At 49.7% G+C, this 27,774-nt stretch overlaps 8 protein-coding genes across 8 annotated transcripts; 4 read left to right on the top strand and 4 right to left on the bottom strand.

Annotated features, from left to right (window-relative positions):
• The first annotated feature begins 5,615 nt into the window (after nt 1-5,615).
• On the top strand, nt 5,616-8,948 carry B0J16DRAFT_359812 (uncharacterized protein). Its single transcript, XM_046129666.1, has 2 exons — nt 5,616-6,010; nt 6,063-8,948. Exons 1-2 carry the CDS (start codon nt 5,815-5,817, stop codon nt 8,819-8,821), a joined length of 2,955 nt encoding a protein of 984 aa, XP_045989236.1. The 5' UTR covers nt 5,616-5,814; the 3' UTR covers nt 8,822-8,948.
• On the bottom strand, nt 8,949-10,808 carry B0J16DRAFT_328582 (P-loop containing nucleoside triphosphate hydrolase protein). The gene is made up of 2 exons (XM_046126242.1): nt 10,711-10,808; nt 8,949-10,656 (listed from the first exon to the last, which is right to left on the bottom strand). The coding sequence occupies exons 1-2, from the start codon at nt 10,736-10,738 to the stop codon at nt 9,059-9,061; spliced, it is 1,626 nt and encodes a 541-aa protein (XP_045989235.1). The 5' UTR covers nt 10,739-10,808; the 3' UTR covers nt 8,949-9,058.
• Nucleotides 10,809-11,329: 521 nt separating this feature from the next.
• On the top strand, nt 11,330-12,878 carry B0J16DRAFT_296629 (pyridoxal phosphate-dependent transferase). The gene is made up of 3 exons (XM_046124444.1): nt 11,330-11,655; nt 11,706-12,198; nt 12,250-12,878. The coding sequence occupies exons 1-3, from the start codon at nt 11,444-11,446 to the stop codon at nt 12,853-12,855; spliced, it is 1,311 nt and encodes a 436-aa protein (XP_045989234.1). The 5' UTR covers nt 11,330-11,443; the 3' UTR covers nt 12,856-12,878.
• A 162-nt stretch (nt 12,879-13,040) lies between these two features.
• Nucleotides 13,041-14,105, top strand: B0J16DRAFT_23100 (uncharacterized protein). The gene has a single exon (XM_046123030.1). It carries the CDS (start codon nt 13,148-13,150, stop codon nt 13,868-13,870), a length of 723 nt encoding a protein of 240 aa, XP_045989233.1. The 5' UTR covers nt 13,041-13,147; the 3' UTR covers nt 13,871-14,105.
• Nucleotides 14,106-14,555: 450 nt separating this feature from the next.
• B0J16DRAFT_23093 (kinase-like domain-containing protein) lies at nt 14,556-16,843 on the bottom strand. Its single transcript, XM_046123029.1, has 4 exons — nt 16,056-16,843; nt 15,485-15,985; nt 14,952-15,425; nt 14,556-14,899 (listed from the first exon to the last, which is right to left on the bottom strand). The coding sequence occupies exons 1-4, from the start codon at nt 16,700-16,702 to the stop codon at nt 14,599-14,601; spliced, it is 1,923 nt and encodes a 640-aa protein (XP_045989232.1). The 5' UTR covers nt 16,703-16,843; the 3' UTR covers nt 14,556-14,598.
• Nucleotides 16,844-18,804: 1,961 nt separating this feature from the next.
• Nucleotides 18,805-20,456, top strand: B0J16DRAFT_22787 (mitochondrial import inner membrane translocase subunit Tim54). Its single transcript, XM_046123026.1, has one exon. It carries the CDS (start codon nt 18,928-18,930, stop codon nt 20,317-20,319), a length of 1,392 nt encoding a protein of 463 aa, XP_045989231.1. The 5' UTR covers nt 18,805-18,927; the 3' UTR covers nt 20,320-20,456.
• On the bottom strand, nt 20,457-21,560 carry B0J16DRAFT_22786 (N-terminal domain of NEFA-interacting nuclear protein NIP30-domain-containing protein). The gene is made up of 2 exons (XM_046123025.1): nt 21,108-21,560; nt 20,457-21,052 (listed from the first exon to the last, which is right to left on the bottom strand). The coding sequence occupies exons 1-2, from the start codon at nt 21,346-21,348 to the stop codon at nt 20,595-20,597; spliced, it is 699 nt and encodes a 232-aa protein (XP_045989230.1). The 5' UTR covers nt 21,349-21,560; the 3' UTR covers nt 20,457-20,594.
• A 1,408-nt stretch (nt 21,561-22,968) lies between these two features.
• On the bottom strand, nt 22,969-24,499 carry B0J16DRAFT_22795 (uncharacterized protein). Its single transcript, XM_046123027.1, has one exon. The coding sequence runs from the start codon at nt 24,105-24,107 to the stop codon at nt 23,109-23,111; it is 999 nt and encodes a 332-aa protein (XP_045989229.1). The 5' UTR covers nt 24,108-24,499; the 3' UTR covers nt 22,969-23,108.
• Nucleotides 24,500-27,774: the final 3,275 nt, after the last annotated feature.

The raw sequence follows: 27,774 nt of genomic DNA, 5'->3' as shown, positions 1-27,774 counted from the left end.
CTCCGTTCCCCGATACTATAATTGAAGCCTTGTCGAATTCAATAGTATGTGGTACCGCCGTCTAAGACGTGGATTGATATCGATATCTCGAGTTGACGAAGAGCCTCGCCGCCTCCGATCCGCTATACCGGGTCTGATTGTCGCACCGTGCTGTAGCCTGTGTGTGCTCCATTTCCCTGTGACGGGGGTGTAGGTGTACCGTTCAATGCACGCAAGCGCCCTTTGTTGCTCTAGCTCGCCTGTCTTTTGTCCTGGAGGTACGGCGTCCGTCGCGGTGCTAACCACATGCAGATTCCATTACATTGCTAGCAGTTCTTCTTCAACGACATGAAACCATGTTGCTTTTGCTGCGCCGCAGACCTTCGTCAAGGATGAAGCAATTGCTTTCTTACGGAACAAGGGTTGCGCTTTGCTCAGCTTCGGGCTGTTGCAAATCTTGCTACTCTGTAGAGGCTGGGGGATTCAGAAGGATGGGCTGTCGAGAATGCAGTGGAAGTTATCCTTGCTCGACTAACCGTATCGTCAACTGACTTGCATCTCTCGGTCAGGCTAGGGTCAGCGCGATCTATCGTAATGCCTTCCGAAGTGCCAGTCCAAGTCTCGCACGAGAAACCCTTTAAATTCTGTGTTGCATCTCATGTCTCACTTGTTTTTTGGCCCGTGATATGTGTCTCATATTGTGCGTTTATCAGTGTCTGACCCACATCGCATGTCCGCGAAGTGGTCTCACTTTGGCAACATCCAAAAACAGAAGACAATCGAGCCAGTCGTTGGCTTCTTTCTCGTCATTTCAAAGCAGATTCTTTACTCCCTTCCTTTATCATAAACGAACGTCATCGAGTCGGTCTTTCTTCATGACGTGCGTTATTTGCTAAGACACAGAAGCCTGATCATGGTTCGCAGTGAGTTGCAAGAAATATGCCGATACTGGAAATGTTTGTAAACGTGGTGATAGGCAGTACGGCCTTAACAGAGTAGGTTGGGCAGCGATCGATACGAGACTGTCTGCTGTTTGCGACTGTAGCGGAAGATTCAGTAGCCCGGCTTTTTGACTGATGGGTAACGGTACCGAAGCATTCAGCTCAGAGGATATTAAAAAGAAACCAACCTTTGATAGAAAGACGGCTGAAGATAGACAGAGAGGACGGGCTGAACCTGGTCAGCCACTTACCAGGAACCCGCCTGTAATCAACGTTGCAAATCGGGCTCCTGGAGTTTGGAAAGAGCCCTAAAACGTTTTAGAGGGCACGCTCGAGTCGATCAACCGTGACCCCAGGACCATGGATCCAGCACGGACACGACCCCCTTCGACCGAAGGACTAGCGAGCATTGGGCCTCGTTATCCCTGTTGCTTGTGAACGCAATATACTTCGTTCCACAATCATGGACGCGTATGACTTACAGAGCACATCTCGAGATTTCTATCAAATAGAGGATGGTTAGGTAAAATAACCAACATCCAAAAGTAACCGTAGCCTGGGACAGTTATGGCAGAGGGTATGGAGGGAGACTAGGAGTGGAGGTGCGGGAACGATCGCCCCCAAAACCCCGGACCACACCAATTCACGACCCAACCTAACCCTCGTTGCTCACCACCGTCCGGCCATCCATTACCCCCGCACACACTCATAAACACAGTTCCCGCTCTGTGGCTCTCGTCCATTCATCGATATGTACGATCGTGGAGAAATGCCATGTTCAGCAAGAGACTCAGAAGGCTAAGCCTACCGCTGCCAGTTCCAATGCAAGACTGCATCTCTGCATAGCAAAAAGCGACCCGCTATGCCAACCATGCGAGTGCTCCAAAAACGTTTTAGATCCAAGATCTTCGTGCCCCCCATGGACACAGACCATGCACTGTGAGCCCAATCTTCCACCCCAGAGTCTGAGTCTCCGCCGTGGGTTGACTAAGGTCGCAGACGAGATACGCGAGAAGCATGGCCCATCACCTCTTGGAACTGCGAGACAACTCTGCCCCGCGCGGTCCCTCGTGATGCTCAGCTATCATCCACTCTTGGCTCTAATGAGTCTAATTCAGCAACTTGCAGACGGTTTTCACGCCAAACTAAACGCAGACACACCTGTGAAGTAATCAGCCACAGCTTCCTGTCCATCGAGAGCGGGTGGGTCCTTGGATCGTCCGCCTTTCTTTTAACTTGTCTTCGTGTCCCGCCGCGGCTTTTAATTGAGACTCCACCAGACTTGAGACCGTTGTCATCTCATTGCAAGCCTCCTCCTGTTCGCCATTTCCCGATGCTTGTGGCACAGATCTCTTTATGTGATCTAATTGGCCTTGGCTTCTGGCCAGACACGCCCAAATAGAATACGTCAAAGGCGCCTTCAAGCTCAGTACCTGCCTTAAACCGCAACGTAAAAATTTCGCTTGTAGATCGCCGGTAGACATCGTATGAGCTGGTCCGCACATGAAACCTTGCCGGCACCGAACGGACCCCAGTCTCTTCGCCTCGGCTTAATCCCTTATGGAAAATCACCGCTTGGTGGCTGCGTTTCCCCTCGCCAGTATCCTGGTTTCGCACCCAAGGTGTAATTTAGCTTCTCGTTTTGTTTGGTCTCGATTGTCACCTTGTGCAGTTCTTTCACGTCTTTGAATAACTGAGTCGCTATTGTCTTTCTAGCCCGCTGACAATACTTGAGTCAACAGCCTTCTCCATAAATTTGGGTCCGTATTGCATCATGCTGATGCATTATCCTTGCTTAATTGTCCTCGGCTCGCTGTCTTGTGACGCCTGACCGGTTGGCTACTTCGGCCTTTGGCTGACTTGCGAGTACGAAGCCAATCACATCAGTCCGTGCGGTCAATTCTTAGCTACCAACATGAGGCGTTTGTCTCGGCCTTCATTCCAATAGCTTCACACCCGGACCGGACCCCTGTTCGTTATGATATGCTTGCTGTGAATGATTATTGATGTTAGCGCAGTGGTGCTTATGACTCTTATGTCGAATTTCTTGGATCGGTCTTGACGCATGGCTAATGCCATTTAGTTGCACAAAAGCTTGTTATCGATGGAGAAATAAAAGCGACCTCTCGCGAAGATAAACAGAGCCAACGGTTGCTTGCCACTGTCAGTCGTATTTCTGACGCGCGCTGCGCTCTTGAGATATGTGATTCGAGATCAAGACAACTTGTCTGTCAACTAGGCTGCGTTTTGTATGGTGGCATCCAGCCTTTGACGATATTGTGAAATGATGATTCTGTTCTCAGATCAAAAAGATGTTGGTATCCACGAATCGACAGGTTCGAGCACTCCTCAGATGTCCTCCACGGACGCTAGACGCGACCTCGTGAACTCTTCGCGTTCACTCTCGAGTACTGTAGACCATCAGGCCTGGCAATACCCGGCGTCATGCATTTCCCAATACAGCGGCCTGCTGCTACCCCTTCCCATCACATGGATCGGCACGCTGCTCCTAGGGTTCTGCTCACCGGCCGCAGCCATGCCTGCAAGCAATATTACCGATGCTGACATTGAATACAAGTTGTTGTAGGGACGTTTAATAATTGAGCAATTATGGAATGTCTGATGCTGTGCTTGTCGAACACCCTGCATGGTGAGGTCCATCAACATGCATAGATCATAATCCCGGTGGCAAGCTCAAAAACACCTCTGTTGGTTGCGTCCGCTCCTGTCAACCACGGTTTAGGTGGCACCAGTCTGTTGTCATGCTATGCCTGTGCAATGTTGATGTTGTGGAATTCATTCTTGTACCAAGCTGCTTCCATCAACATATCTCGGATGGAAAGGATATCGACGATGGTAGACTGTACTCGTAGAGAGCCAGGCTTGCAAAGACTTTGATGATCAGTAATGTCGAAACTGGTAGTAAACTCTTCGTGGCTACTACCTAGAGTTGCTCTTATTATCAACCTGGAGCTTGTATTGCCCAACATACAGGTATCTCGTTGGGCCTAGTCGCCTCCAAGATGCGGCGTGGTGTAGACCGTGAGTGAGACTGATTCCTATGTCAGTACTTGTTAGTCAATCATATACCAATGTGAGTACCACATTAGCAAGGGGTTCCCTGAGTCTTGGTGGTTTAACTGTATTTCACCATAAATCACCATTTATAATAACTGATGTTGGTGACTAACAGGCCCGACTTGAAGGCATTTCATACTTAGGTATGAAGTGGCATCAACGGCAACAACGACGAAACAGCTTGCTGCTCACATGTTATGTTGGCGGTCTCGGCTGGGCTATGGCACCTTCGTTAACCCGGAGAGGTCTCGAAGTCGAACAATTTCATCTGACGCGAAATACATGTTTCTCTGACGCATAAGAAGCACATGCTTATTGACCATTGGCGCAGAACGTTGCATGCATGCTGAGGCTGGATTGGGAGGCTGGCTCTTGCTGTAACGTTGAATGCAAATCACATCTGGTGGGTGTGTGGTTCGTCCGCTCCCAAACAAGACGTTGAATTAGGTTTTCATTAAGAAGATCTTGACAATCAAGTCCGATTTCCCCATATGCCAGTTTCGAGATATAAATAGAAACTGTGAATGCCGATCGAGAACATCTCGTCTTATTCGCATATACAAGAATGGCATCGAGTTTCAGTGCTCAATCTCAAGTATGTTCTTATTGAAAGCCTTTGGTAGCCCCTGGGGTGCTTAGCAAGAGCTCCTGTGGCGGACTCGGGCTCCGGCTCCGGCAGTCAGAGCATCAGAGGTCTTTACTGGGCTCGTACCATTGCATCTCGGCGCAATATTCGATGAGTTGTGACACAATGCATGTCTTTTTCCAGTCTATCACTATGAAAGCGAATCTTGTGCGCGCGGATAACGCCGATGAATGAGCGGAAGCTGTTCTTAGGGGTGGACAACACCTATAAATGTTGAACTCGTCAGAATATTCTGTTGACTCTCAGGGGGTATGTTTGCCTAAGAATGTCAATATGTCGGACACGAACTAAGAAGATCTCGATGTGCACACAGCATAACTATGCAGGTGTTGGCGTGTAGTCGGCTGTAAATCACCATGGTAGTCTGCGTATTGATGTATTTCACTTGAGACGTATTCGAGACGCATTGTGTTTGCAGTTTCGTGACCAGACACTGCTTCTTGCGATTTGGTGACTTTGCTGTTAATTAGCTGAGACTTCTGCATCATTTAAAAGCATGCTCTTATTACCAAATTTCTTGTCTGCTCTATCTGGTGAGGAGTTCAACAAATACTAAAGTTGTGTCGATTCTCAAAGTAATTTGGACTCGTTGAATTGGGAACGTGTAAGTGATATCTGATTGAGAAGTGGAGCAAACTGCTCGCTGGGAATTCATCATCAATGGGGCAAATTCCCTCAAAACGAAGTGTTTAAAGATTAAATATGAAGCATATATCGTGTGATTGATGCTCGCCTTTACAAATTATGAAAAGGCAATGCAATCTGCGGAAGGAAGGACCAAGAAAGAAGGTCAAGTGAAGTTGCGGCAGGAGAGCACGTGATGGGATAATCATGTGACAAGGACTGTTGGCTGAGCGCAGACATATCGGAGCGAGTTGTGAAGACAACTAGTCTAGTATGTAGTAAAAAATCTCTGATTCTAACAGCCAGTCCTTTTCAATTTGAATATTCTGCTGTTCTATGAATTAAGATATCATTATTGCGTACCTAGGTATCTAAGGTGTCCCAATCGCGCCTGCCATAGTTACCAAGGTAGGTAGGTAGTTGTTGCTGACTTATCGACTATCGATAACAAGACCCACTATCATCGCGAATGCTTTGCAACCAAGAGTCTTTTCATCATACCAACTCATCAACTTACTACATCGCTGGAGAAAGAATCTAGCAAAGATGGCAAGTTTAAAACGATCAACCGAGTCCGATCCCCAGGCTTCAAATATTTCGAGCAAGGTTTACGTGCGCTCAACCAGAAGTGGCAAAGTGCAGAAAATTGTGAGAGAAGTCTACCTGCGAACCGATATTCCTTGCTCTTCCAAGCTCTGCAAGGCCTGTCTTCAGGACGTCCCTCGGAATGCCGCCCAGCAAGGTGAGATGCCTCATCGTATCCCGGTACTACAGCTTGTTAACACTCATGATAGCTCAGCCTTTCGTCCTTTCGGACAAGCCTGCTGGCACCAAGACTTACTCCCAGGGTCATTATTTAGTCCCTGATACTAACGCATTGCTTAACGCGATGGACCTTTTCGAACAAAGCTCGGCCTTTTATGATGTTATCATCCTGCAAACAGTGCTGGAAGAGCTACGAAATCGATCACTGCCTCTGTACAACCGTCTAGTGGGGCTTACCAAGAGTGAGGACAAGAGATTTTACGTCTTTTTCAACGATTTTAGGCTTGAGACGTTCGTCCATCGTGATGCGAACGAAACTGTCAATGATCGCAACGACAGGGCTGTTCGGTTAGCTGTCAAGTGGTACGGCGAGCATCTTGCCAAGACCAAGGCGAAGAAGGTTCCAGCTGTCGTGATGCTTAGCGATGACCGAGAAAACCTTCGCAAGGCTAAAGAGGATGGACTTCATGCAGCATCCCTACGGGACTACGTTGGCACTCTCGAAGACGGCGAGAGGCTTCTCGACATGGTGGCAGAGGCCCAAACCCAGGGATCCTTCAAGACACAGGGCCAGATGCTCTACCCTGAATATTTTACCCTATCAAAAATGATGACCGGTGTCAAGGCCGGGTTGATGCACCAAGGTATCTTCAATGTCTCGCCATACAATTACCTTGAGGGTTCTATCAAAGTTCCGGCGTTCCCAAAGCCTCTTCTAGTTCTTGGTCGTGAAAACATCAATCGATCCGTTGATGGCGATCTTGTAGTCGTCGAGGTTCTTCCTCAAGATCAGTGGAAGGAGCCCTCAACGAAGATCATCGAGGAGGAGGCCATCACTAAGAATGAAAATGCCGACGTGGAGGAGAGCCAGGATTTCGTCTCCGAAAAAGAGCGAAAAGCCCTTCAAGAACAGGTCAAGAAGACTCAGAAGAGCGCGTCGGAGAGCAAGCCACAACCCACGGCCAAGGTCGTTGGTGTAATCAAGCGTAACTGGCGCCAGTACGTTGGTCATATCGACCCTTCGTCAGCGAGCAAGGCCTCTTCTAGCCAAGGTCGCAAACAGGACAGCGTTTTCCTGATTCCCATGGACAAAAAGATCCCCAAGATTCGTCTTCGTACGAGACAGGTCGGCGACCTTCTCGGCAAGCGTCTTTTGGTAACTATCGATGGTTGGGAGCGCGACTCGAGACATCCTGTTGGACACTTTGTACGATCTTTGGGTGAGCTGGAAACCAAGTCTGCTGAGACCGAGGCTCTGTTGCTTGAGTGGGATGTCCAATATCGACCGTTTCCTAAAACCGTGTTGGACTGTCTTCCCAAAGAGGGTCATGACTGGAGGGTGCCTACAAGCATGGACGATCCTGGCTGGAGGCAAAGAGAGGATCTCCGGGGACTCCTCATCTGCAGTATTGATCCAGTTGGTTGTCAGGATATTGACGACGCCCTTCATGCCAAACAGCTGCCCAACGGAAATTACGAAGTCGGTGTTCACATTGCTGATGTCTCCAACTTTGTTAAGCCTGCCAACGCTATGGACACTGAAGCTAGTATCCGCGGTACCACCGTCTATCTAGTGGACAAGCGTATCGACATGCTTCCTCCCCTGCTTGGTACAGATCTCTGCTCGCTCAAGCCTTATGTCGAGCGATTTGCCTTTTCTGTACTCTGGGAGTTGAATGATAACGCCGACATTGTCAATGTTCGTTTCACCAAGTCTGTCATCAAATCACGAGAAGCTTTCAGCTACGAACAGGCCCAGCTACGAATCGACGACGATTCCCAACAAGATGATCTTACTAAGGGCATGCGCATGCTTCTCATGCTCTCCAAGAAGCTCAAGAAGAAGCGAATGGATGCCGGTGCCCTGAGCCTCTCTTCCCCAGAAGTTAAAGTGCAGACGGAATCTGAGACATCTGACCCCATCGATGTCAAGACAAAACAGCTGCTCGACACCAACTCTCTTGTCGAGGAATTCATGTTGTTCGCCAATATTAGCGTCGCGGCCAAGATCTACGAAGCCTTCCCTCAAACTGCTATTCTACGTCGCCACGGTGCTCCTCCAAAGACTAACTTTGATGAACTTTCGAACCAGCTACGCACAAAACGTGGCATGGAACTACGCACCGATTCCAGCAAGGCGCTTGCCGATTCTTTGGATGAATGCGTTGACCCTAATGAGCCCTTTTTCAACACCCTTGTGCGTATCATGGCCACTCGCTGCATGATGAGCGCCGAGTATTTCTGCTCCGGTACCCAGGCCTATCCCGAGTTCCGCCATTACGGTCTTGCTTCAGAAATCTATACTCATTTCACATCTCCCATTCGTCGTTACGCCGATCTCCTCGCTCACCGACAGCTTGCCGCTGCCATTGACTACGAAGCCATTCACCCCAACGTTCGCAGCCGAGGACGTCTAGAAGCCGTATGCAAGAACATCAACGTGCGACACCGCAACGCCCAAATGGCAGGTCGTGCCAGTATCGCCTACTACGTCGGCCAAGCTCTCAAGGGCAAGGTCGCTGAGGAGGATGCGTTCGTGATGAAGATTTTCAGCAACGGCTTCGTGGTCCTGGTACCACGCTTTGGTACTGAGGGCCTTATCCGACTGAGGGACCTTGCAGAGCCCGAACCAGAGGCCGAGTTCGATGCTGAGACTTATACACTTACCACCAAGGGAAGCCGAAATGTCAAGGTCGAGCTGTTCCAAAAGGTCAGGGTTAGAGTCCGTGATGAAAAGGATGAGATGACCGGCAAGCGTGGCGTCAAGATGGAATTGATCGAGGCTTAGATAAGACAAAAACAAATGATTCGGATATGGGGTATACAGCATAATGCATAATCTGCAGTCACTTGGAATAAACATGAAGGAGTTTTTAGGTAGACAGAATGTTTTTTTTACGAATGTATATGCACGGATCTAAACCGTTCTAACAGCCATCCTTGAAACGCCAAACTTTCCAGTGAAGAACTCATGTAACCCGTCCGTCGAAGTTGCTAACAAACCACCAAAAAGCTTTTTCTTTCCTTACTGCTCCATAGCATCATCGACGTCAGCGCTGTCGTCGCCCCAGAGACCCTCCAACTTGAATTCGGCAGCCCACTCGGTGACGATCTGCTTCTGGTCAGCAGCGACCTCATCCTCGCCAGCGTTCTTGATGGTGGGCTTGGCAGCGGTGGCTGTAGATTCGACAGCAAGGACAGGAGGCTCAACCCATCCCTGGATGCGACCGTCTCGCCAGTCGGTGACGACTGTCATGGCGGCGGCAGGGAGGTTGGGAATGCCACCACGACCAAGACGGCCTCGCTTGCGGGCGACCTGGACAAGGAAATCGGTCGTGAAATCGCCGTCGGCGCGGTTAGGGAGGAGAGCAGGAATGTCGTAGACGTTTGTAAGCTTCTGCATAAGATCAGGAGAAGCGGACAGACGCTTCAACAGAAGGGTGACAGCAGGAATGGGGTCGTCAATCTGCTTAGGAGGAACAGCGTTAAGGAGAACCAGGTGAGCATGTGCCTCAGTAGCGTTCTTAAGAGAGACAAGACCGGCGGACTGTGTTGAGGAAGACGAGGGGAAGACGACACCAGGGGAGTCGAGAAGAGTAAGTTTGCTGTCAATCTTGACTGATCGGATGCTCGTGGTAACACCAGCCTCGGCACCAGCAGGGCAGGCCTTTGAAGAGCTGCCACCCTTTCCACTCATCCTGGAGAGGAGCGCGTTGATAACGGAGCTCTTACCAACATTGGGATAACCAATAACACCAACGGAGACAGCACGCTTCAATTGTCGGCTAGCAGCAAAGCTCTTGAGAGCCTTGAAGAGCGTAGCAGAGGTGCTCTGAACAGTCAGGTCGCGGTGGTTGAAAGTGTGTGCATTGGGAGCAGCGCCAGAAGCTCGGAGAGGCAGAGTAGGGAAGTAGCGGCGAAGGTAGACGAGCCAGTCTCGGAGAACCTTGGGAGGGATCAGATCAACCTTGTTGATAACCAGGATAAGTCGCTTGCCACCAGCTGCGGCAGCCATGACCTGACGCTCTACCTCGCGAGAACGGGTGCCCTCAGGATCGCGCGCGTCAAGGACGTAAAGGACAACATCGGCTTCCTCGACAACCTGCTTGAAGACTCTGTCGTAGGTCTTTCTTGAAGAGGCTTGGCCAATTGACATCTCAGGGCCACGGTCGTTGTCGGAATCGTCACTGTCGTCCGAATCCATGTCGTCGTCCTCTGCGAGCTGTCGGTCATAGGTGGCGGCGGCAGCGCGAGCGCTGGCAATAAGAGCAGCCATGGGGTTTGACTCGTCGATATCCTCATCCATATCGTCATCGTCCATCTCGTCGGCGGAGTCAACCTCAACATCGGCCATGGCGTTCTCGTCCTTGGTGCCCGTCTTTGCGGCCTTGGCCAATTCCTTTCGTTTTTGCGCCAGCTCGGCCTTCTTAATGCGGTTCTCCTCAATCTCCTGGAGCAACTTCTCCTTGTAAGGGAACAGGTTGGGGATACCAGGGTCCTTCTTTAGCTTTGTTCGCCATTCCGGGTTCTTCTTTGCGAGCTTACGCTCCTTCTTTTGCTTTGCGACGGACGCCTTTTGGATCTTGTGGCGAAGACGAACGGGAGTTCGCTTAGACTTGGGCTCTACAATAGATTAGCCATGAGTATTATAGGGGGGATGAGAGTTATATATCCTACTCTTGGGTTTGTTGATTGAGCCGGCCATTGTGAAATTTCTGACTTGATTCTGTCTCTATCGGCTTGTCTTGTTCCAGACCTTGACCAAAAGTTTGAAAAATTAAGTGGGATGGCTTAATTCTGCCGACTTATTTTTCAGACCGCTTTTCTTTTCTCCCCCACTCCGGAAAGGTACGTACCTTTACCTCTGTTCACCACCACCTTGGGTGTTCTCGAATTACCTAGGCAGTATGTGGAGGACAAAAAGTCATTTTGATATTGATGATAATAGGAAGGTTTTGTTAATCCAGTTAGTTCATATTTACTCAGAATATTCAGCTATAGTTGATTGTGAGAATGACCAAGCACGTGGCTTGGATGTATGACAAGACTTGGACGGACAACTTGTCTCCAGGTGTCGTACCAAGTAAATGTACAGTTAATAACTGGTAAAAGAGTAATTGGCAGTCCAATCTCTTGTTCATTATGTGCCTCAGATTAGAATATATCAGCAGTTTCTGGAGTTGACGTTAGTCGTCTAACCCAAGACTAGACTTACACGGAGCCAAACCCGAGACCCGATAATATAAACCCGAAAGCTGCTCCTCATGAGGGCACTTATTAACATGATCATCACTGAGAATCATCTCATCCCGAGAGGCGAAAGATTTCGATAACTCGTATAAGTTGTGGTTATTCTTACTTTTAATCTTCAAGATATCAATACAATTCATCTTTAAGCAACACTACAGTCATGTCTTCAGACCTCACCCAACGAATCCAGTCCAAGCTCGACGATGCTATAGATCGTTATATTTCTCGCAACCCACGATCCAAGTCTTTACATGATGAAGCAGTCAAGTCCATGCCTGGTGGAAACACAAGAACTGTTCTTCATACCAGCCCATTCCCAGTTGTGATCAAGTCTGGTAAAGGACATCAGGTTACCTCCGAAGACGGACATGTGTAAGTGGCTCTAGCAATGAATTCAAAGCAGTAGCTAATAGTTGACTTAGTTATACAGACCTGACTGGCGAGTTCACGGCAGCTCTTTATGGACATTCCAACCCTGTCATTCTCTCAGCGATTCGAGATGTGCTGGACAATGTCGGTATGAATGTGGGTGGCAACACAGCTCAAGAGCAAATATTCGCCCGCGAGCTTTGCAGTCGCTTCAATATTGAACATGTTCGCTTCTGCAACTCAGGTACTGAGGCCAACATCCATGCTCTGGCAGCTGCGCGGGCTTTCACCAAGAAGAGAAGAGTGGTGACTTTCAGCGGGGGCTACCATGGCGCTGTCATAGGCTTCAAGGGAGGAAAGCCAGAAGCCAATAACGTGGACATGGATGACTGGGTAGTGGCCAGATACAATGACCTTGATAGTGCTCGGGCTGCTATCGAGGGTGATGATGTCGCTGCTGTTTTGCTGGAAGGTATGCAGGGCTCTGGAGGTGGTCTGCCAGGGAAGCCAGAGTTTCTGCAAGGTACACAAGATATTGCTGCAAAGGTGAGTCTTACTCTGTTCTTTAACATTCACTCTCATGCTGACGAGAGGTAGGCTGGCGTCTTGTTCATCATTGACGAAGTCATGACTTCCCGTCTTTCCGCGGGAGGCATCTCCGAATTAAGAGGTCTCAAGCCAGATCTAAAGACTTTTGGTAAGTATCTCGGAGGAGGTCTTGCTTTCGGTGCTTTCGGCGGAAGGGCGGATATTATGGCAGCCTTCGATCCTCGATCTCCAAATGCCCTCTCTCATTCAGGCACCTTCAACAACAACACCCTAGTGACGCACGCTGGATATGCTGGCTTGACCAAAGTCTACACTCCTGAAGTCTCTGTCCAGTTTACCAGATCTGGCGATGAGCTGAGAGACCGACTTAATGCAGTAACTGAGGGCACGAGGGTAGTCTTTACTGGTGTCGGTACGATCATGGGAGTACATTTCCCCACGCATGGTGATCGCGTGTTTGAACGATCTGGGGAAATCGAGGAAATCGACACCTTGAGAGATCTATTTTGGTGTGACATGATGGAAGAAGGATTCTGGATTGTGCGCAGAGGATTCATGGCTCTTGTGCTTGGAACGCCAGCAGCTGAGCTAGATAGATTTGTCTCTTGTGTTGAGGCCTGGATTTCCAAGCATGCAGACATTGTAAGGCTTTAGATAGAGATAATATACTTAGTGTTTACCTAAATTCATTCTCGTATCGTCTTTTGTTGAAGATATAATTGAGTATAAGAGGACCTTGGTTAAAGTACACGATCGTAAGCACTGATTGGCTCAGCGCATCTCGAATGTCCCCACATAATTCTTGAATCCAGTCCAGCTCAATAGTTCATCCTTTACGCCTACAACCGCGCTTTTCTTTCCATTCCAGCTTCGCGCAAATCAACCCCAACATCGACCCGAACTCGATTAATACTCGTTCCCATTTTTTCACGGCCTCTTCGTCAATATGGATTTTCAAAACCGCGCCGGCTCGAAATTCGGCGGTGGAGGTGTAGCCTCTCAGTCCGCCACAAACGCCGACCGTCGCGAACGTCTTCGAAAGCTCGCCCTCGAAACTATCGACCTCGACAAGGACCCTTACTTCTTCAAGAACCACGTCGGCTCTTTCGAGTGTCGTCTGTGTCTCACTGTCCACCAGAACGACGGTTCTTATCTCGCCCATACCCAGGGAAAGAAGCATCAGACCAACCTCGCCCGTCGCGCTGCTCGCGAGCAGAAGGAAGGCCGCCAGGGTGCTGTCGATCCCGCCACGGGTCTGCCCATCGGTGTCACAGGCGCAGGCTTTGCGCAGCGTCGCAATATCGTCAAGATTGGTCGCCCAGGATACAAGATCACAAAGATCCGCGATCCGGTTTCTCGACAGCAGGGTCTACTCTTCCAGCTTCAGTACCCTGACGCAACACCCGAGACATCACCCAAGTGGCAAGTCATGAACGCCTTCACCCAGCACGTCGAGGAGCCCGATAAGAACTTCCAGTATCTACTTGTCGCGGCCGAACCATACGAGACGGTTGGTTTCAAGATCCCAGCGCGCGAGCTCGACAAGCGCGAGGATAAGCAATTTGCCTTTTGGGACCCGGATGCCAAGGAGTATTGGATCCAGGTTATGTTTATGACAGAGCGTGAGGAGCGTTTCAATGCCGCTCCTGGATTGACAGCGAGGAGGTAATGATGCATACTTAAATATCCTCTGATGTGGTCATTTGTACGTTGGGAGTCAAGAAAGGGATCTTTAGGTCACGGTATGGCGTTCAGGGTTTTTTTCACATGATCGCCCGACATTTGGTTATCAAGTTTTGGGCAGGCAGCATAAAGAATCGTTTTGGTACAATATATGGACGAACGACGTTCATGATGTAGGATTCAGTCGGGGTTCAAAAAGTAAAGGTAGCTCCTCGCTAAGACTTGCGAAGACATAGACTACAGAATCGAAAACACCTTCTGACAGCAAGTAATCCTAGTTCATGTGCATACACGCTCTTCGCTATCCATTGCTATACTCAAAAGTAGCTCTTGGTTCTCTTGATTATTATTGACTTGTATGACAATGCCTGAAAATCTCATATTTTGTTACATGACCTCTGTGATGCAAATTCCAGACAGTAAACGTCTTAAACCCTCGCTTGTATGCATTTCGTCTAGACTTGTCCTCCGATTCCAACATCCCCAAAAGATACATCGAGACAGCAGAAAGATCAATCAGAAGGCCAGTCCTCGTTATACAACAACCGCCTTGTCTCACCATGCCACAGACAGCTGTTTAGAAGCCGACACGTTACTGTTATCCAGTTCACCACCCCTATTACAGTGATAGCGAAGCAAAGCCCGTTCACAGAACTGAGCCTGTTTCGTGTGGATGAGACAGTTGGCGATGGCAAGTCGACTATTCCATTACATTTATCGGAAGTTGTTATCAAACCGCTTGAATGTGTAGCCAATGAAGGGCAAGCTCATCTCGGGAGACTCCTCGACCGTTCGGCCTGATTGGATGGCTTGGGCCTTGAGGACAGTAGCATTATCAGTCTGATCAATCTCGTCAGTCGGGAAGTAGGTGGTGTCAATGTTGGAAGTCAGGCGAGGCTCGAAAGGTGCGCGAATGCGGCGCAGGCTGTCAAACTCGACGCCACGGAAGAAAGCATGGCTCTTGATCTCGTGCGCACCACCGCGACCGAGACGGTTCTCTGTGTTACAGACCATGCTGTTGAAAGTTAGCAATCGCATCTTGCATGTTGGTAAAACTGGTGCCTTACCTTCGGATCAGGTGCTCCGCATCGGTGCCGAGTGTTATGTCATCAGGGAAGTAAAGAGTTTGTCTCCAGTTCACGATCTTGCGGTAGGTGTCGTGGCTGTCCTCGGCGCAGAATGGGGGCCATCCAACCAGACACTCGAACATGATGGTACCAAGAGACCACCAATCGCAGTCAAAGGTGTATCCGTGGCCAGTGAAGATCTCGGGAGCGATGTAGTCGGGAGTTCCGACGGTTGAGTAAGCCATCAGTCTTCGGGATCGTCGCCAGTCGTTGATCTGAGATCGGTTGCTGACAGTCAGGTTGATCTGATCGATGGCAACAGAGTTACGGTCGCGCGGCTTGTTAGACCGTCCCTGAAGGAGCTGCTGGTAATAGTTGTTGTCATGGAGTCTATGGAAACCGGTTGACAGACCAAAATCGGTAAGCTTGACGTGACCGCCCCGGTCGAGCAGAATGTTGTCGGGCTTAATGTCTCTGTTTAAGGGTTAGACAGGTTTCGAGGAGAACAAAGGGAGTCACAGTGTGGTACATACCGATGAATGAAGCCCAGTTTGTGCACTGCTTCAATGGCAAGAACGATCTCTGCAATGTAGAAACGAGTAATATCTTCAGAGAAGATTTCGTACTTGATCAGCATTGTCATGAGATCTCCACCAGGCAAGAACTCCATTAGCATGTAAAGGAAGTATGAATCCTGGAATGTGGTGTATAGCTTGACGACCCATGGACTGTCCGACTCGGCGAGAATATCTCGTTCTGACCGGACGTGGGCAAGCTGGTCCTTCTTGAACATTTCTGTTTTAATGAGTGACTTCATGGCGTAGACCTTGCCATCTCCCTTCTTTTGCACAAGCTTGACCTCTCCGAAAGCACCCTTTCCGATGATCTTGACAGTGTTGTAGTTCTCGGGCTTGTCCTTGGTACGCAGGAAACGCAAGTACTGGCCTTCTTTCCTACCGGCGGTGGACCACAGCTGCTCACGTCTAGCAGCGCCCTGAGAAGGATCCTGAAGCTTCTGCTCCAGCTCACTCTGTCTGTTGGGTTGTCGCGAGTTAGCTACACACTCTCCAATTTACCGGTAAACCTTGTGCTGCTGCTCCGTACCTTTGGTTGCGCTCGCGTGCACGCTTGACACTGTCCTTGAAGAAGTCGGCAGCAAGCTGGGAGCACTTCTTCTGGTTGCTATTGGCATTGGTACCATATCTATCAGGGTTTCGCTCAGGTGCTCGTTGGAATTCCTCGCCGGGAGCGGAGGATTGGGTAGGCATGGGAGGGGCGTTCATATAGTTGTAGCCAGGCTGCTGTCCTGAACTGCCAGCGGTTCTAGGACGCTGGCCTGGCGAGGGACCTCGAGCATAGCCCTGCCCTCTGGCAGCGCCACCGAGATTCTGGTGAGAAAACTGATGGGCGAGGCCGGTGTTGGGGTCGTTGGTGCCCGGTGTGTTGGATCGTTGTTGATAGCCAGCACCCTGCTGATAATCGTTGACCTGCTGCTGTTGCTGGCCGCCGTACTGGGCATATTGGTTCTGGTTAAAGTAACCCTGGGGCGCATAGCCAGCGGCATACTGCTGCTGCTGTTGCTGCTGTTGAGGCTGCAGTCCACCGGGCTGTTGACCAGATGCTGAAGGAAAAACAGGTTGAGGGAAGGTCGAAGGTGTAGTGGGATAGGCGGCCCTGTCTGAGGCGGTCAAACGATCGTTGCCATTACCAAAGTTGAGATAAAGGCGATTGTTGCTGTTGTTGGGATCCATCTTGTCTGATTGCGGCGTCTCTATCGCCTCGTTTCGCCGTAATACCGTCTCGACAAGTTGGTGACAGCGAAAGTAAAGGTGAAAAGAATCGGATCAAGACTGCCAGGTGGGAGTCGAGATGGCGGATAGGTTTCAGGGGAGGGTCAAGTCCAGGGGCTTGTGCTTGTGGAGGGGAGAGCGAGGGGCGGCGCGCGGGACTGGACTAGGTTAATTGGTAAGTGGTACCAACCTAGTACAGTACCTACAATTCAAGGTGAGGTAAGGTATACCTACCGGCGTACTGTAGCACCAGAGCCACTTCTGGCGGAGCACGAATAGAACCTGACCAGGACTTTGCAGCTAGAAACCAGCGCACGGTTGATAGTCTCAGATTAGATGAACGGATAGGAAATTGATTTGAGAATAGAGGGGAATGTTTCTGCAGGCGCATGTATCAGTAAACGTCCATCTCCAGAACCCAATGCTAAGGTACTGCATCTAGCCCAAGTTGGCAGTACTAAGGTAGATGCTGCCAGCTCTGCACTGCACTGCACGATACTGAGTCGAACCAGCAGGGATGTGGCTACTGTCCGCTCCTGAGGCAAAAGTTCAAAGCACGAATTGTTTCCATTGGTTTTGGCTTGGGTTGTCAATGACAGCTGGCAGCCAACTACCTAGGTAGTTACCGTAAGAGGGGGAGACCCGAGGGGCTCAACCCAAGTGGAAGTCTCTCTACCTAAGACCGGGCGGCGGCCTGGACCGGGGCAGTCTAGTTCATTTTTAGGGAGTTGCCATGTTTCTAGTGATGCGCTGTTGCTGCTATGAAACCCACTTCACCCACCCAACCTAACTGAGATCCATTGTAGCTCATGGGATTTAGCATTTAGATACCTGTTGTTCGAGTAATACTGGATTTGCATCTGCTTGATGCAGGATACCCTTATGATGGTATATCGTTGTATCGTACTGCGTAACTTGGTACAAACCATTCACCCAGCCAATTGATATCCATGTCCTTTGAAGTCTAGAAAACCAATGTACCTCAGTGAACGAGGTACTCCTGACTACGCCTTCATCTCGAGCTAGCTCGGCACCGGTAAGCGGTGCTGGTGGTGAATCGATCGTGAACTGGCCATTCCTTCATCCAGTCTCGCATTCCTCCCTCTATGTTCTCATCTCAAGTATTAAAGCTTACGGCGCATCCACAAACCTTCCATTCTTCTAGGCTTGCCCTTGCTTTGCTGTACTGGAGATCTCTCAGGGGCCGAATCCCTGCCGCTTGTGTTTCCCCAGATTGGATAATGGGTTGCTGTACGGACGGATATGCACGCACGTCCTGTAGCACAGCACGGGCTGTTGTAGCCATCATATGTACCTATTTACTAGAGTACTATTCCTGAGCCTCAGGTGAACCTGTCACTTGCATGTCGCAGGGTCCTCCACCTTTCCTAACCCTTAGGTACCTACTACCTATAAAACAGCTTCAACTTCCAGGTTTTCAGCCTCGGGGCTATCCTGGCCTGTTGTAGATAGATGAACTCTGACGACATGTCATTTGTTTCTTAGATGTCCAATCACTTGGATCATTTCGGATAGCATTTGTCTTTTATTAATCCAACCCTTCAGCAATTGCAGATGGACTTCACCCATGCTCGGCTCGGCTTCTGTGACATCCGTCTATCGCTTGTGTTTTCCACATGGCGGTTCACCAGGGGTCCCTGGAGATGGCCGTTGAGAGAACTGCACTGTTGTAATACAAAGCCAGTCAACCGACACAACGTGATTATGAATGAATAGCCTAAGGACTGCTACCAATTATTAAACAGCAATACAATACTTGGATGGATAGATGGATGGATAGTATGAAATCGCAATAAGAAACCGTTAGTCACCGAGATCAAGTCATCTCTATACAACTTCGTGGCTAGGTGAGCTTTGTAAGACAGGCATACAGCACATCTGAATTCTTACAACAAATCCAACATTCGGGGTCAAACTTGATCGTTAAGCATATTTCCTTCTTTCGTCTTCATGTTGATGCCCCGGGGCCAAAGTATTTCCATTCCGGTCTCGGGATCTTATCGGAGCTGCTTATCGCCGTTTTTTTCTTCAAGCGGTCCGACCTAGCGGCAAGGCCGACATCAAGACGCTCGCTGCCCCGCGGTCCATAAGGTTTTGAAGGCCTCGGCGTAGTATCTCGAGCTTTCCAGTCTTTTCAATCAAGACTGCCATAATACATATACAAAATGGCCGACTCTAATCCCCCAGCGCAGCAGCCCGCTGCTGGCACCGGCGCAACCTACAAGGCGCCCAGTCCTAAGCCGAAACAGAACCCAGCTCTACGAATGATGGGCCTGCCAAATCTTCCTCGAAAACTCCCTTCACGTAACTGGCTCATTTTCTGGGCCATCACTGGTTCTATTTCAGCAGCTATTATCTACGACAAGCGCGAGAAGAAGAGGGCTACAGCCAAGTGGAAGCATGTCGTCGCTCCTCTCGCAACCGACTTAATCCCCTCAGCGAGTCATCTCCCTCGCAAGCTAACAATCTACCTCGAATCACCCCCTGGAGACGGTCTACGTGTTGCGCAGGATCACTTTATTGAGTATGCGAAGCCGGTCCTGGCAGCTTCTGGCCTTGACTGGGAGTTCGTCCAAGGGAGACAACAGGGCGATGTGAGAGCCGCTGTGGCAGAGAAGATTCGTCGGGAGAGAAGACAGGACGAGCGACCAAGCGAGGAGGATCTACAAACAGACGAGGCGATAACAGCTGCTTTGAGGAAGAGGAACAATATACCAGAATATGAGGGTGTCAAAGGTGATATCGTCTTCGGCTTACATACATGGAAGGAGTATATGAGAGGACTACACGAAGGTTGGCTGGGTCCTCTTGATCCTCCTGCGAAGCCCGAGGCGGAGACAAAACCTATCGCCATCGAACCGGCTGCTGAGACCCCCAAGGTTGAGGGCGAACAGACTGAAGAGAAGAAGGAGGAGCCAAAGGAAGAGAAGAAAGAGGAAGAGAAGAAGCCTGAGCGACCACCCCAACCAATTCCCTACAACACCACCGCCGACTACTCCCTCGCCAGTCTCCCTGCCAAGATTCCTGCCGAATTCTCTCCCTCCAACCCCATCCCTCTCCCCCACCGTCTCGGCTTCCGCCATACTCTTGTCCGTCTGAACCGTTTCTTCAACCGCCGCAAGCTCGCCGACGAGATTGGTCGCGAAGTTGCCGCCGTGTGCTTCGCTGCTTCTTCTCGGGAATGGCGTGAGTCCGATGGCCAGTACGAGCAGCAGCTCGTCCTCAAGCACGAAGAGAAAGACTGGGTCAAATCAGTATGGAACACCGAGGAGCCTGCCAAGAAGGACGACGACAACGCAGCGACCACGCCTGCTGAGCCCCCCAAGGAGAAGATCTGGCCTGCGCCTATGGTCATTGACCCTCGGTTGGCACAGCGCATGCGACGTTTTGAGATGAGCCCCGAGATCGAGGCCCGCGCCGCTCAAATTAAGGTCCCCGAGGCCGAGGTTGAAGGTTGGATCAAGGGAAGCCTCCGCAGCTTGTGGAACTGGACTGTTGAATCAGCGACCGCCAAGCCTATGCGACCGAATGTTGGAAACGTGGACAGTGATGAATAGAACAAGGCGCTGTATTTGTGAGATATAAAAAGGAGCGCGGCTTGGATATGTGCCGCTGTGTAGTTCTGTGTACTATTATTACAATCACTTTTCAGGGAGCATCTTATGATCGAGGGACTATTTGTATCTATTATACCTAGGCGAAGGCAGGGTTTCTTCTGCGTGTATGATACAGCGAGGGACGCTACTTGTTGATGATCTATTATTTGAGATGGCAATGTATATACTCCCCTTCATTATGGAGTCTCCGTTTTCAATAAGCCTGTGCAGCATCTTCATTCATCGTCGGAGTCACTCCCATAACTCACCAGCGCTAAGCCCTTCTTCTCAGGTGGCTTCGCAGCTGTTTGAGTTGCGACTTTTGGCTCTTCGCGCTTCTCAGCATCCTGTCCTGTAGTTTCTGCTGACTCCTCGTCCTTTTTGCTAGTTTCCTCCGCAGCACTCACCTTCCGCCTCAAACCCTTGACTTCCTTCTCCTTGTTGCGTTTCCGCTTACGGCCAATCTCCCATGATTCGCCTCCTTCTTGCACATCAGCAGACTGGTCTTGAACGGTGTCGCCCTTTTGCTGTTGGCGAAATGCTTTGAGACCCTCTTCTGTCTCCCGCTTCACGCGTTCCTCTTCAGCGCGCTTGTTGGCGCGTATCTCATCCAAGAATTCTATCTCGTCATCGTCCAGTGCGCGGAACTGGTTGCGTATCTTGGACTGTTCTTCGAATTCTGCTTGCTTCGCCGCTATTGTTCCACATTTAGCATTATGAAATTATCTCATATCTCGAGAGGGAAGTACCTTTGTTTGCCTGGAGGACATCGTACAAGCTCTTCTCCCCCTCTCCTGTGGCCGACTTGATACGCTGCTCCTCTCGTCTCTTCCTTTCAGCTTCCAGTTGTTGTTGAACTTGTTCCCATTCTTTGGCTTTGGCAGAGCTGTGGAGGGGCTGCTGGCTGGTGCTTGATCCTGTATCATTCACATCTTTAGATATTTCCCCAGACGAGCCAATTTTGCCCGCGGACACAAAGCGGTTGGACATAGTTCGATAGTGGTTGAATTTTGGTGGTGAAATGAAAAGGTATAGCTAAAAAAGGTCACTGCGAGACATCAATGAACAAATAAGTCAAGCGAGGGTCAATGTTGGTCAAACTCAAGCATTGCAATTGCAAATAAGTGAGAATGATTCATCCGATAATCTGCCGCAAGCCGACAGTGTAAGTTTAGCAACACCACCGAATTCACGCTATCACCAAAGATGAGATACAGATTTTTGAGTATTTTTATTTGAGTTAAACTATGAAGCAAGGCACTCCTTGCGAAACCCATGATCAAGATCAAGATAACGGAATGGGTTCCCGTATCAACTCTATGGTATTCTACAACTCCTGCCTTTACTCGAATCAAGTAACCCAATCCTTTGCATGCACAAGAGGAATAAAAAATGCTTCTAACACCTTTTTTATTTGCGCACCAAGTACACAAAAGCCAACTACCTATAAACAGCTTTCAAGAGCCGAAAAATACATCGGGATTGTTGAATCGTAATGTTCAGATTCAAAGCAGCTGACGTTGATAAACTGCACCGTTCGATGAGCTTGAATGTTGTTCAAATGTTTCCATGAATCGTCCCAAGTCGTGAAAAAGAAAAGATGTGATAGCAAAAACAAATTCGGCGTTGTAATGGTTTCATTAAGCCGACGCGACCAAAGCAGCTGCTTCAACTTCGCGTTGAAGCCGACCTGCTACAGTGCCTGACACCGAACCCTGTGAAGAACAAAAGTCAAGAGTGAATCACTCCTCTACTGAGCAGTGGGCTGGTATGAGCAAGTCAATACCATGACCAATGCAGCATGAAGCTTAGAGCAAAAGAAAAAAAAACAAGAATATAATATCAAACCGATGATCATCCGATCAATCCAAATCCCTTGTTTTACCCGCTGATTGCAATGCATAAACCCCGTCATGTAAACCCGTTTCCTGTGGTCAAAATCCATATCTGCCACTTACAATAACAAACAAACGAAAAGGTGAAGTATATACCATCCTCAAAATCTATGCCGCTTAGCTCAGTGAGCATCGACGAATCATACTTGCATTGAATCAAGTTTCGTTGAACTGTGCGTAGACAAGAACATGAGGAAGAAGAGATGGTCAGGGTAGATTGTGACCTTGTGTCATCCTGTGTTTACCACAGAATGCCGTGTCCAAACGAGTGGCGAATTGCCGAATCGCCATCTATAGTAGGATGTGTTGCGCTGAAGTTCGTCGATCGGCAGTCGGCGTCGGGATTGAAGCAAGACTGGATGTGACCAGCCAGGATTCGCAGCGTGGCCAACCGGTAGGTACTGTCGAGCGCGAGAGCCGAAGGAAACTGTAAAAACTGCAAGTCTATCGAACCGAAACCGTGTAGTGTAATATAAAGAGAAAAATCCGAACGCCGAGTATGACCATTACAGAACGTATAACCAGTAAAACAGTAAGGGAATGCCATCGTGCCTGGACATGACCAGGTAGCCATAAGTCTTGCTTGCTGGTGTAAAGCAATGCAAGGGCTAGTCAAGTCTTGTCATCCAGTCATGGCTGTAATAAAAAAGAATCCTGAGAATGATCCGCCGAAAAGGTCATCGTGTGAACAATTTTGTCGTGCCTGGGGTATCTGAATGCGAATGTATCGTTCTCGGGATGCGTATAGTAAGGAAAATCGTGGCCGTAAAAAATGAAACCTTTTAAAAACTTTTTTCTTCTTTCCAAGATCGAACCGCCCTCGATCAAAGGCATTAAGTGGAACTTTTGATAATTTTAACCCATGACAGGTTGACTGTAGCCGTGAGGCACGAAATAAGGAACTTGTTGCTTCATGGGATCAACACAGCCTGCGCAGCTGCACTCGGCAAGGCCATGCTCCCACATGTTTTGCGAGTAGTGGTAGTGACCACTGTAGGAGTTGTGGCGCGAGTTGGGGTAGAACGTGCTGTGAGCGGGAGGCTGGGGGTATCGGTTTGTGTATTGGGCAGCAGCTTGAGAGAACCACTCGTTGTAGCGGTCGTTGCTCGAGGTAGCAGACATAGCGTAGTCTGGAGTACCATAACCAGAGTCGGGAGGAGTGAGAGGAGCTCCCCACGAGGCGTGACCCCAGCCAGATTCGCGTGGGCGGTAACTTTGCTGGGCCTTCATAGCCTGGTAGCGCTCGTACTCTGTAACCTGTTCCTGAAGGTATCGCGATTGAGGAGACTGGCGATGACCAGAGTACCTGGCGACGTCGGTGTCGATAGCAGGGACAACAGATGCTAGTCTCTCGCGGCTGGCCTGAGCGACCTGTCGCTTCTTCATGTCCTGCCAGTCACGCCAGTTCTCGAGCCAAGCTTGGTAATCCTTGCTCATGTCAATGTTGACATAGAGGCGCCAGCCCATGGACTCGACCCACTCGAACTCGAGAGAGTTGAGCTCAGATACAGCAATGCCGCTAACCTCGGACCAGGAGCGGTTCTGGAAGGTGTTGTCGTCGAGGAACTTGCTTCCCAGAAGCAGAGAGACAGTCAGGTAACGCCAGACCTGACCTTCCGAGGCCTTGTAGGGACCCTGTCCCTTCAAGGTGTTGATCCTCTTGGCGAGATAGTTCATTCCAAGGAGGATGGTGGTGCTGGGCAGTCGTGTCGAAGTAAGGATCTGAGTCACGAACTTGCGGAAGGGCGAAGTCACAGCAGCCTCAGGTGTGACAACGCGAGTGGCCATCTCGGCAACGTACTCGGACATCATGTCGACCTCATAGTCGAGGACGGCACACACGCCTCCGGGCATGATGGAAGATTGGAGATGGGTCCGACGAAGATCGAACGCGACCTTTGTCGGGAGATGAAGCGAATCTTGGGCCGTAAAAGCGAAACTGCGGATTTATACCACAGTTAAGACGGTCCCGTGGGCGTGAACGCGAAGATGATTCGAGGCTAAGTCGATGATAGATCGACAGAAATTCAGTAGGCGCTTCGGGCCATTTACTGATGCACTTTGTATCGTGTGTCGTAACGTCGGATACAGAAAACGTATATGGATGAATCGTCTGAATTCGAGACGATTTGCGAAAGGTCAAATTGCTGTAACCCGAATTTGATTGCTTTTGTCGTGAACGGTGATAAAATCAATGGCGAAAGTATATTGGAAACCCAGTGAGTTTCAAATCCAAGCAGTCTAAGTTAGAGAGTTAGTTCAAGATCTCGACTATATTCGCCATCAAAGTTGAAACAGTGGTCAAGTTGTTTGTCGTAGTCGAAATCGAGATCGAGGCTGGATGATCGCGGTATTCGGCGGCAGCATTGCCAGTCCCCATTAATATGTAGAACAAGCAAAAGGATGAAAGCTGGGAATGACGTGCAGAAAAGTTGGTCGGCAGGCGCGAAAATTGTTGTTGATCGATTGTACAAAACCAGACCACAGTTGTCGAAAAATCAGGACGTAATCAAGAGTATGATGAGACTTACCAAAAAGAAGAAAGAAGGCAAACCTTCTTAAGGGCAAGGAAAGGGTGCGTGTTGGGGAAGAAAACCCTTGGTACTGCTTATCCGAATGGTTGTTGATGGTAGAGTTCAAGAACGTCCAGAGTATGCAGGTCGAGTCTACTGCAGCAGCGAGCCGTGTAGACAAAGACAGGGTAATGAGAGACTCGCGCGAGAAAAGGTACCAGAACCCTAAAGTCGACAAACCAAATGAAGGCCTGCTGACTGATGATTGTCTGTGAGTTGGGAGAGTTCGGTTTCTATCGTGGAGGAGGAAGAGGTAGAGAGAGATGAGGAGGGTAAAGGTGAAGGAAGGGAAAAAAGAAAAAGGATGATGGGATGAGGGTGGAAGAGGATGAAAGAAGAAGCAAGAGCCCGGACAGCCCAGGGCTAAGAAAGGTTGGATGGATGGATGGCAAGATGGAGAGATGGGGATGGGGGATGGATGGGGGATGATGCAGTGCAGTTAGAACTGGCCCAGTCTGGTCCAATGCGCGCAGGCAGAGCGGGTGCAGAAAGTGTGCAGCAGGTGTCCAGTGGGTGCAGTTTAGTGTGGAGGTGGGCGTGGCGGACTTTAGGACCTGGTCAGGTCAGTTCAGTTAGGTCAGGTTAGGTTAGGTTCCAGGTTGGGTCGGGTGTTCGTTCCTCCACTGTTACAACGAGCGTGAATTAATGGATGGTAAATGGGCTTCATGGAGTAAGGTACATCGGTACAATACAGGTCAGAGGAGGAGTACGAGTACGCCAATCTTCTTTGATCTAACACCTAAATTGGTCGTAGCAGTAACGGCTGCGGTACGTAGCCAAGCCCGGCGTCAACGCACAGCGTAGCAGTGTCCGACAGTTGCCAGGTCCCCCAGGCCCCCAGTCACAATCCCCCAGGCCAATCGAGTCCAGCCAGTTTTTTTTTTTTTTCTTCCTTGGTGAAAAGCCCAGGCAAACCAACGAACGGGAGTCATCTATGTGGACTCCAAATGGGTGGATGGGTCCCTGGGACCCCCTACTCTACCCTACCCTAGCCGACAGCAGCATCAAGCCCCGGGCGATGCACCTCACCTCACCACGCACGGAGCGACAAGTGACGGCGGCGAGCGTGGAGCAGCAGGAAATAAAACTGGGGTCAATCGAGTGTTCAACGAATAGAGACTCGTCGAGTCGAATCAAATCCATGTGGAAGGCCCCAAAGGCCAAAAGACCCTAGCCAGGGCGGGCGGGTTTCTTTTGCTTCAAAGTGGACCACGAGTCATCGAATATGTACCGAAGCTGTACAGTAACCTACTCTTAGTGGACTAGAGCAGCAAAGGAATACTTTCCTGTCGGCGAAAAAGTCTGTATCGACAGGCTGCCACTCGTAGCGAATGACGGTTGGATTCCAAGGGGAGCCCCAGTCGAAGGAGACTAAAAGTGGCACCCACCTCGAACGAAGACGGGACAGGGACATGGATGGTAGGGATGCGTGAGAAACCCAGCAGAACCATGGGTGGGACTGGTTCTTTCATCAAAGTTCAAACTGGCCAAGCAGAACGCTGCCTGTCTGGTAAACCCCCCAGGTCACTACCACCACTTCCACCGTGGTCGTGCGTCAACCTGCTTCACCTGCCTAGCCGCGTGAAATACAGCAAACTCTCTACATACAGTCCTGCGTACCTGGCTTGGTTGCGTATTACCCGCCTCCATCAAAGGCAGTCAGTCAGTCATTCTACCATCCAATCCATTCTGTCATCAATCAGCAACGGTAATCAGTCACTCAGTCGTCCGCCCGGTTATTCATGTATCAAGGGGTTTTTATAAGCTACAGCCCGTGGCAAAGACAGTCTTACTATTCTCATCGACGGGTTGAAGAAAGAATGGAACAATCAGGCCGGGAATTCGGAGTCTTCGGTGCAAGAAGGGTTCATCATACTCAAAGGCAGCCAGGCCAGGTACATGTTTAGTTGTCCGTCTCAGTGGTTCCACGCTTCCTTGACTTGTTCGACTTGGTCGACCTAGCGCCGCTTCAGACGAGCAAGGTCCACAAAACCCTGTCAGCCAATGTCGGTTCAGTGGCTGATCCAGGGTATCATTCACGCAGTTCGATGAAGAGAACGAGAAGGCCGACATTAGGATCTGGATGTCCTGATCGGGATGGGATGTTCGCTGCTCATTAACTGCACCTTGCCATGATGAGAATACATTTTGGGGACCAGCAACTTCTGTCAATCCATCGCGATGCAGTTCTGTACTGCTCAGGTACATGGCATGCTGCAAGGAGATGGAGACGTATAGTCACGCTGCTTTGCCTTCCGTCCATCGTATGTATCAGAGTCCAAACATCCAGGGTAGATGATGATATTCAGTCTGGCATTTCCAAATGCCTTTTCCTTCTCTTACAGCATTGAGATTAAAGGCATGTGTGATATTCTAGTTCATCCGAATCATGCAATATTTTCCAGATTACATGTTCAATCTTCAATTAATAACGTGTTGAAATCTTTCATATCACATTAGGTAGTGAAGGATTTCGTGTTGTTATTGCACCCCCCCTCAGGCCAACACCATCCCCTTCCTGATAGCCTGGCGTGGACTCCGAGGCGGCAGTGGACGCTATTTCTGGCATGGCGACTCGTACTGTAGAGCAAGCCCTCTCACCTGATCCGAGCCATCGGGGGCTATTTCTCGGAGAGAGGCGAGGTCCTCCACTATTGCTGTGACGGGCTGATGGGTCCTTCGACCTTGACGCTGGGATTGACATGATGGATGAGAAGGAGAAAAAAAATATTTGTTGAGCTACCAGGCTATGTTGGTCTTGGTCTACGAGACTCGGAAAATATCCAAAGATAGCCTGCTACACGTACATTCTTGCGTAAGTTGCTATTTTTCTCCATCATCTCCATGAAATTAGTTCCAGGGGCTTTCCCACCTCGTCTCCTGAGCCTCATTTCCTAGGGCTTGGGCTCAGGGCATTAGAAGGACGATTGCTGCAGTGCCTTCCATAG

Source organism: Fusarium flagelliforme, assembly GCF_020744385.1.
Source record: "Fusarium flagelliforme strain FIESC 12 MPI-CAGE-AA-0113 chromosome Unknown B0J16scaffold_1, whole genome shotgun sequence".
NCBI lineage: Eukaryota > Fungi > Ascomycota > Sordariomycetes > Hypocreales > Nectriaceae > Fusarium > Fusarium flagelliforme.
This window is presented reverse-complemented; position numbering and strand designations above follow the sequence as displayed.

Bases quoted from the DNA above. Each gene is read 5' to 3' on its own strand.
- B0J16DRAFT_359812 (XM_046129666.1), top strand. From the start codon at position 5,815: ATGGCAAGTTTAAAACGATCAACCGAGTCCGATCCCCAGGCTTCAAAT. The intron at 6,011-6,062 runs GTGAGATGCCTC...CACTCATGATAG, and splicing joins TCGGAATGCCGCCCAGCAAG to CTCAGCCTTTCGTCCTTTCG.
- B0J16DRAFT_328582 (XM_046126242.1), bottom strand. From the start codon at position 10,738: ATGGCCGGCTCAATCAACAAACCCAAGA. The intron at 10,657-10,710 runs GTAGGATATATA...AATCTATTGTAG, and splicing joins CTCAATCAACAAACCCAAGA to AGCCCAAGTCTAAGCGAACT.
- B0J16DRAFT_296629 (XM_046124444.1), top strand. From the start codon at position 11,444: ATGTCTTCAGACCTCACCCAACGAATCCAGTCCAAGCTCGACGATGCT. The intron at 11,656-11,705 runs GTAAGTGGCTCT...TAGTTGACTTAG, and splicing joins ACCTCCGAAGACGGACATGT to TTATACAGACCTGACTGGCG. The intron at 12,199-12,249 runs GTGAGTCTTACT...GACGAGAGGTAG, and splicing joins CACAAGATATTGCTGCAAAG to GCTGGCGTCTTGTTCATCAT.
- B0J16DRAFT_23100 (XM_046123030.1), top strand. From the start codon at position 13,148: ATGGATTTTCAAAACCGCGCCGGCTCGAAATTCGGCGGTGGAGGTGTA.
- B0J16DRAFT_23093 (XM_046123029.1), bottom strand. From the start codon at position 16,702: ATGGATCCCAACAACAGCAACAATCGCCTTTATCTCAACTTTGGTAAT. The intron at 15,426-15,484 runs GTATGTACCACA...ACCCTTAAACAG, and splicing joins AAACTGGGCTTCATTCATCG to AGACATTAAGCCCGACAACA. The intron at 14,900-14,951 runs GTAAGGCACCAG...AACTTTCAACAG, and splicing joins GCGGAGCACCTGATCCGAAG to CATGGTCTGTAACACAGAGA.
- B0J16DRAFT_22787 (XM_046123026.1), top strand. From the start codon at position 18,928: ATGGCCGACTCTAATCCCCCAGCGCAGCAGCCCGCTGCTGGCACCGGC.
- B0J16DRAFT_22786 (XM_046123025.1), bottom strand. From the start codon at position 21,348: ATGTCCAACCGCTTTGTGTCCGCGGGCAAAATTGGCTCGTCTGGGGAA. The intron at 21,053-21,107 runs GTACTTCCCTCT...GTGGAACAATAG, and splicing joins TGTCCTCCAGGCAAACAAAG to CGGCGAAGCAAGCAGAATTC.
- B0J16DRAFT_22795 (XM_046123027.1), bottom strand. From the start codon at position 24,107: ATGCCCGGAGGCGTGTGTGCCGTCCTCGACTATGAGGTCGACATGATG.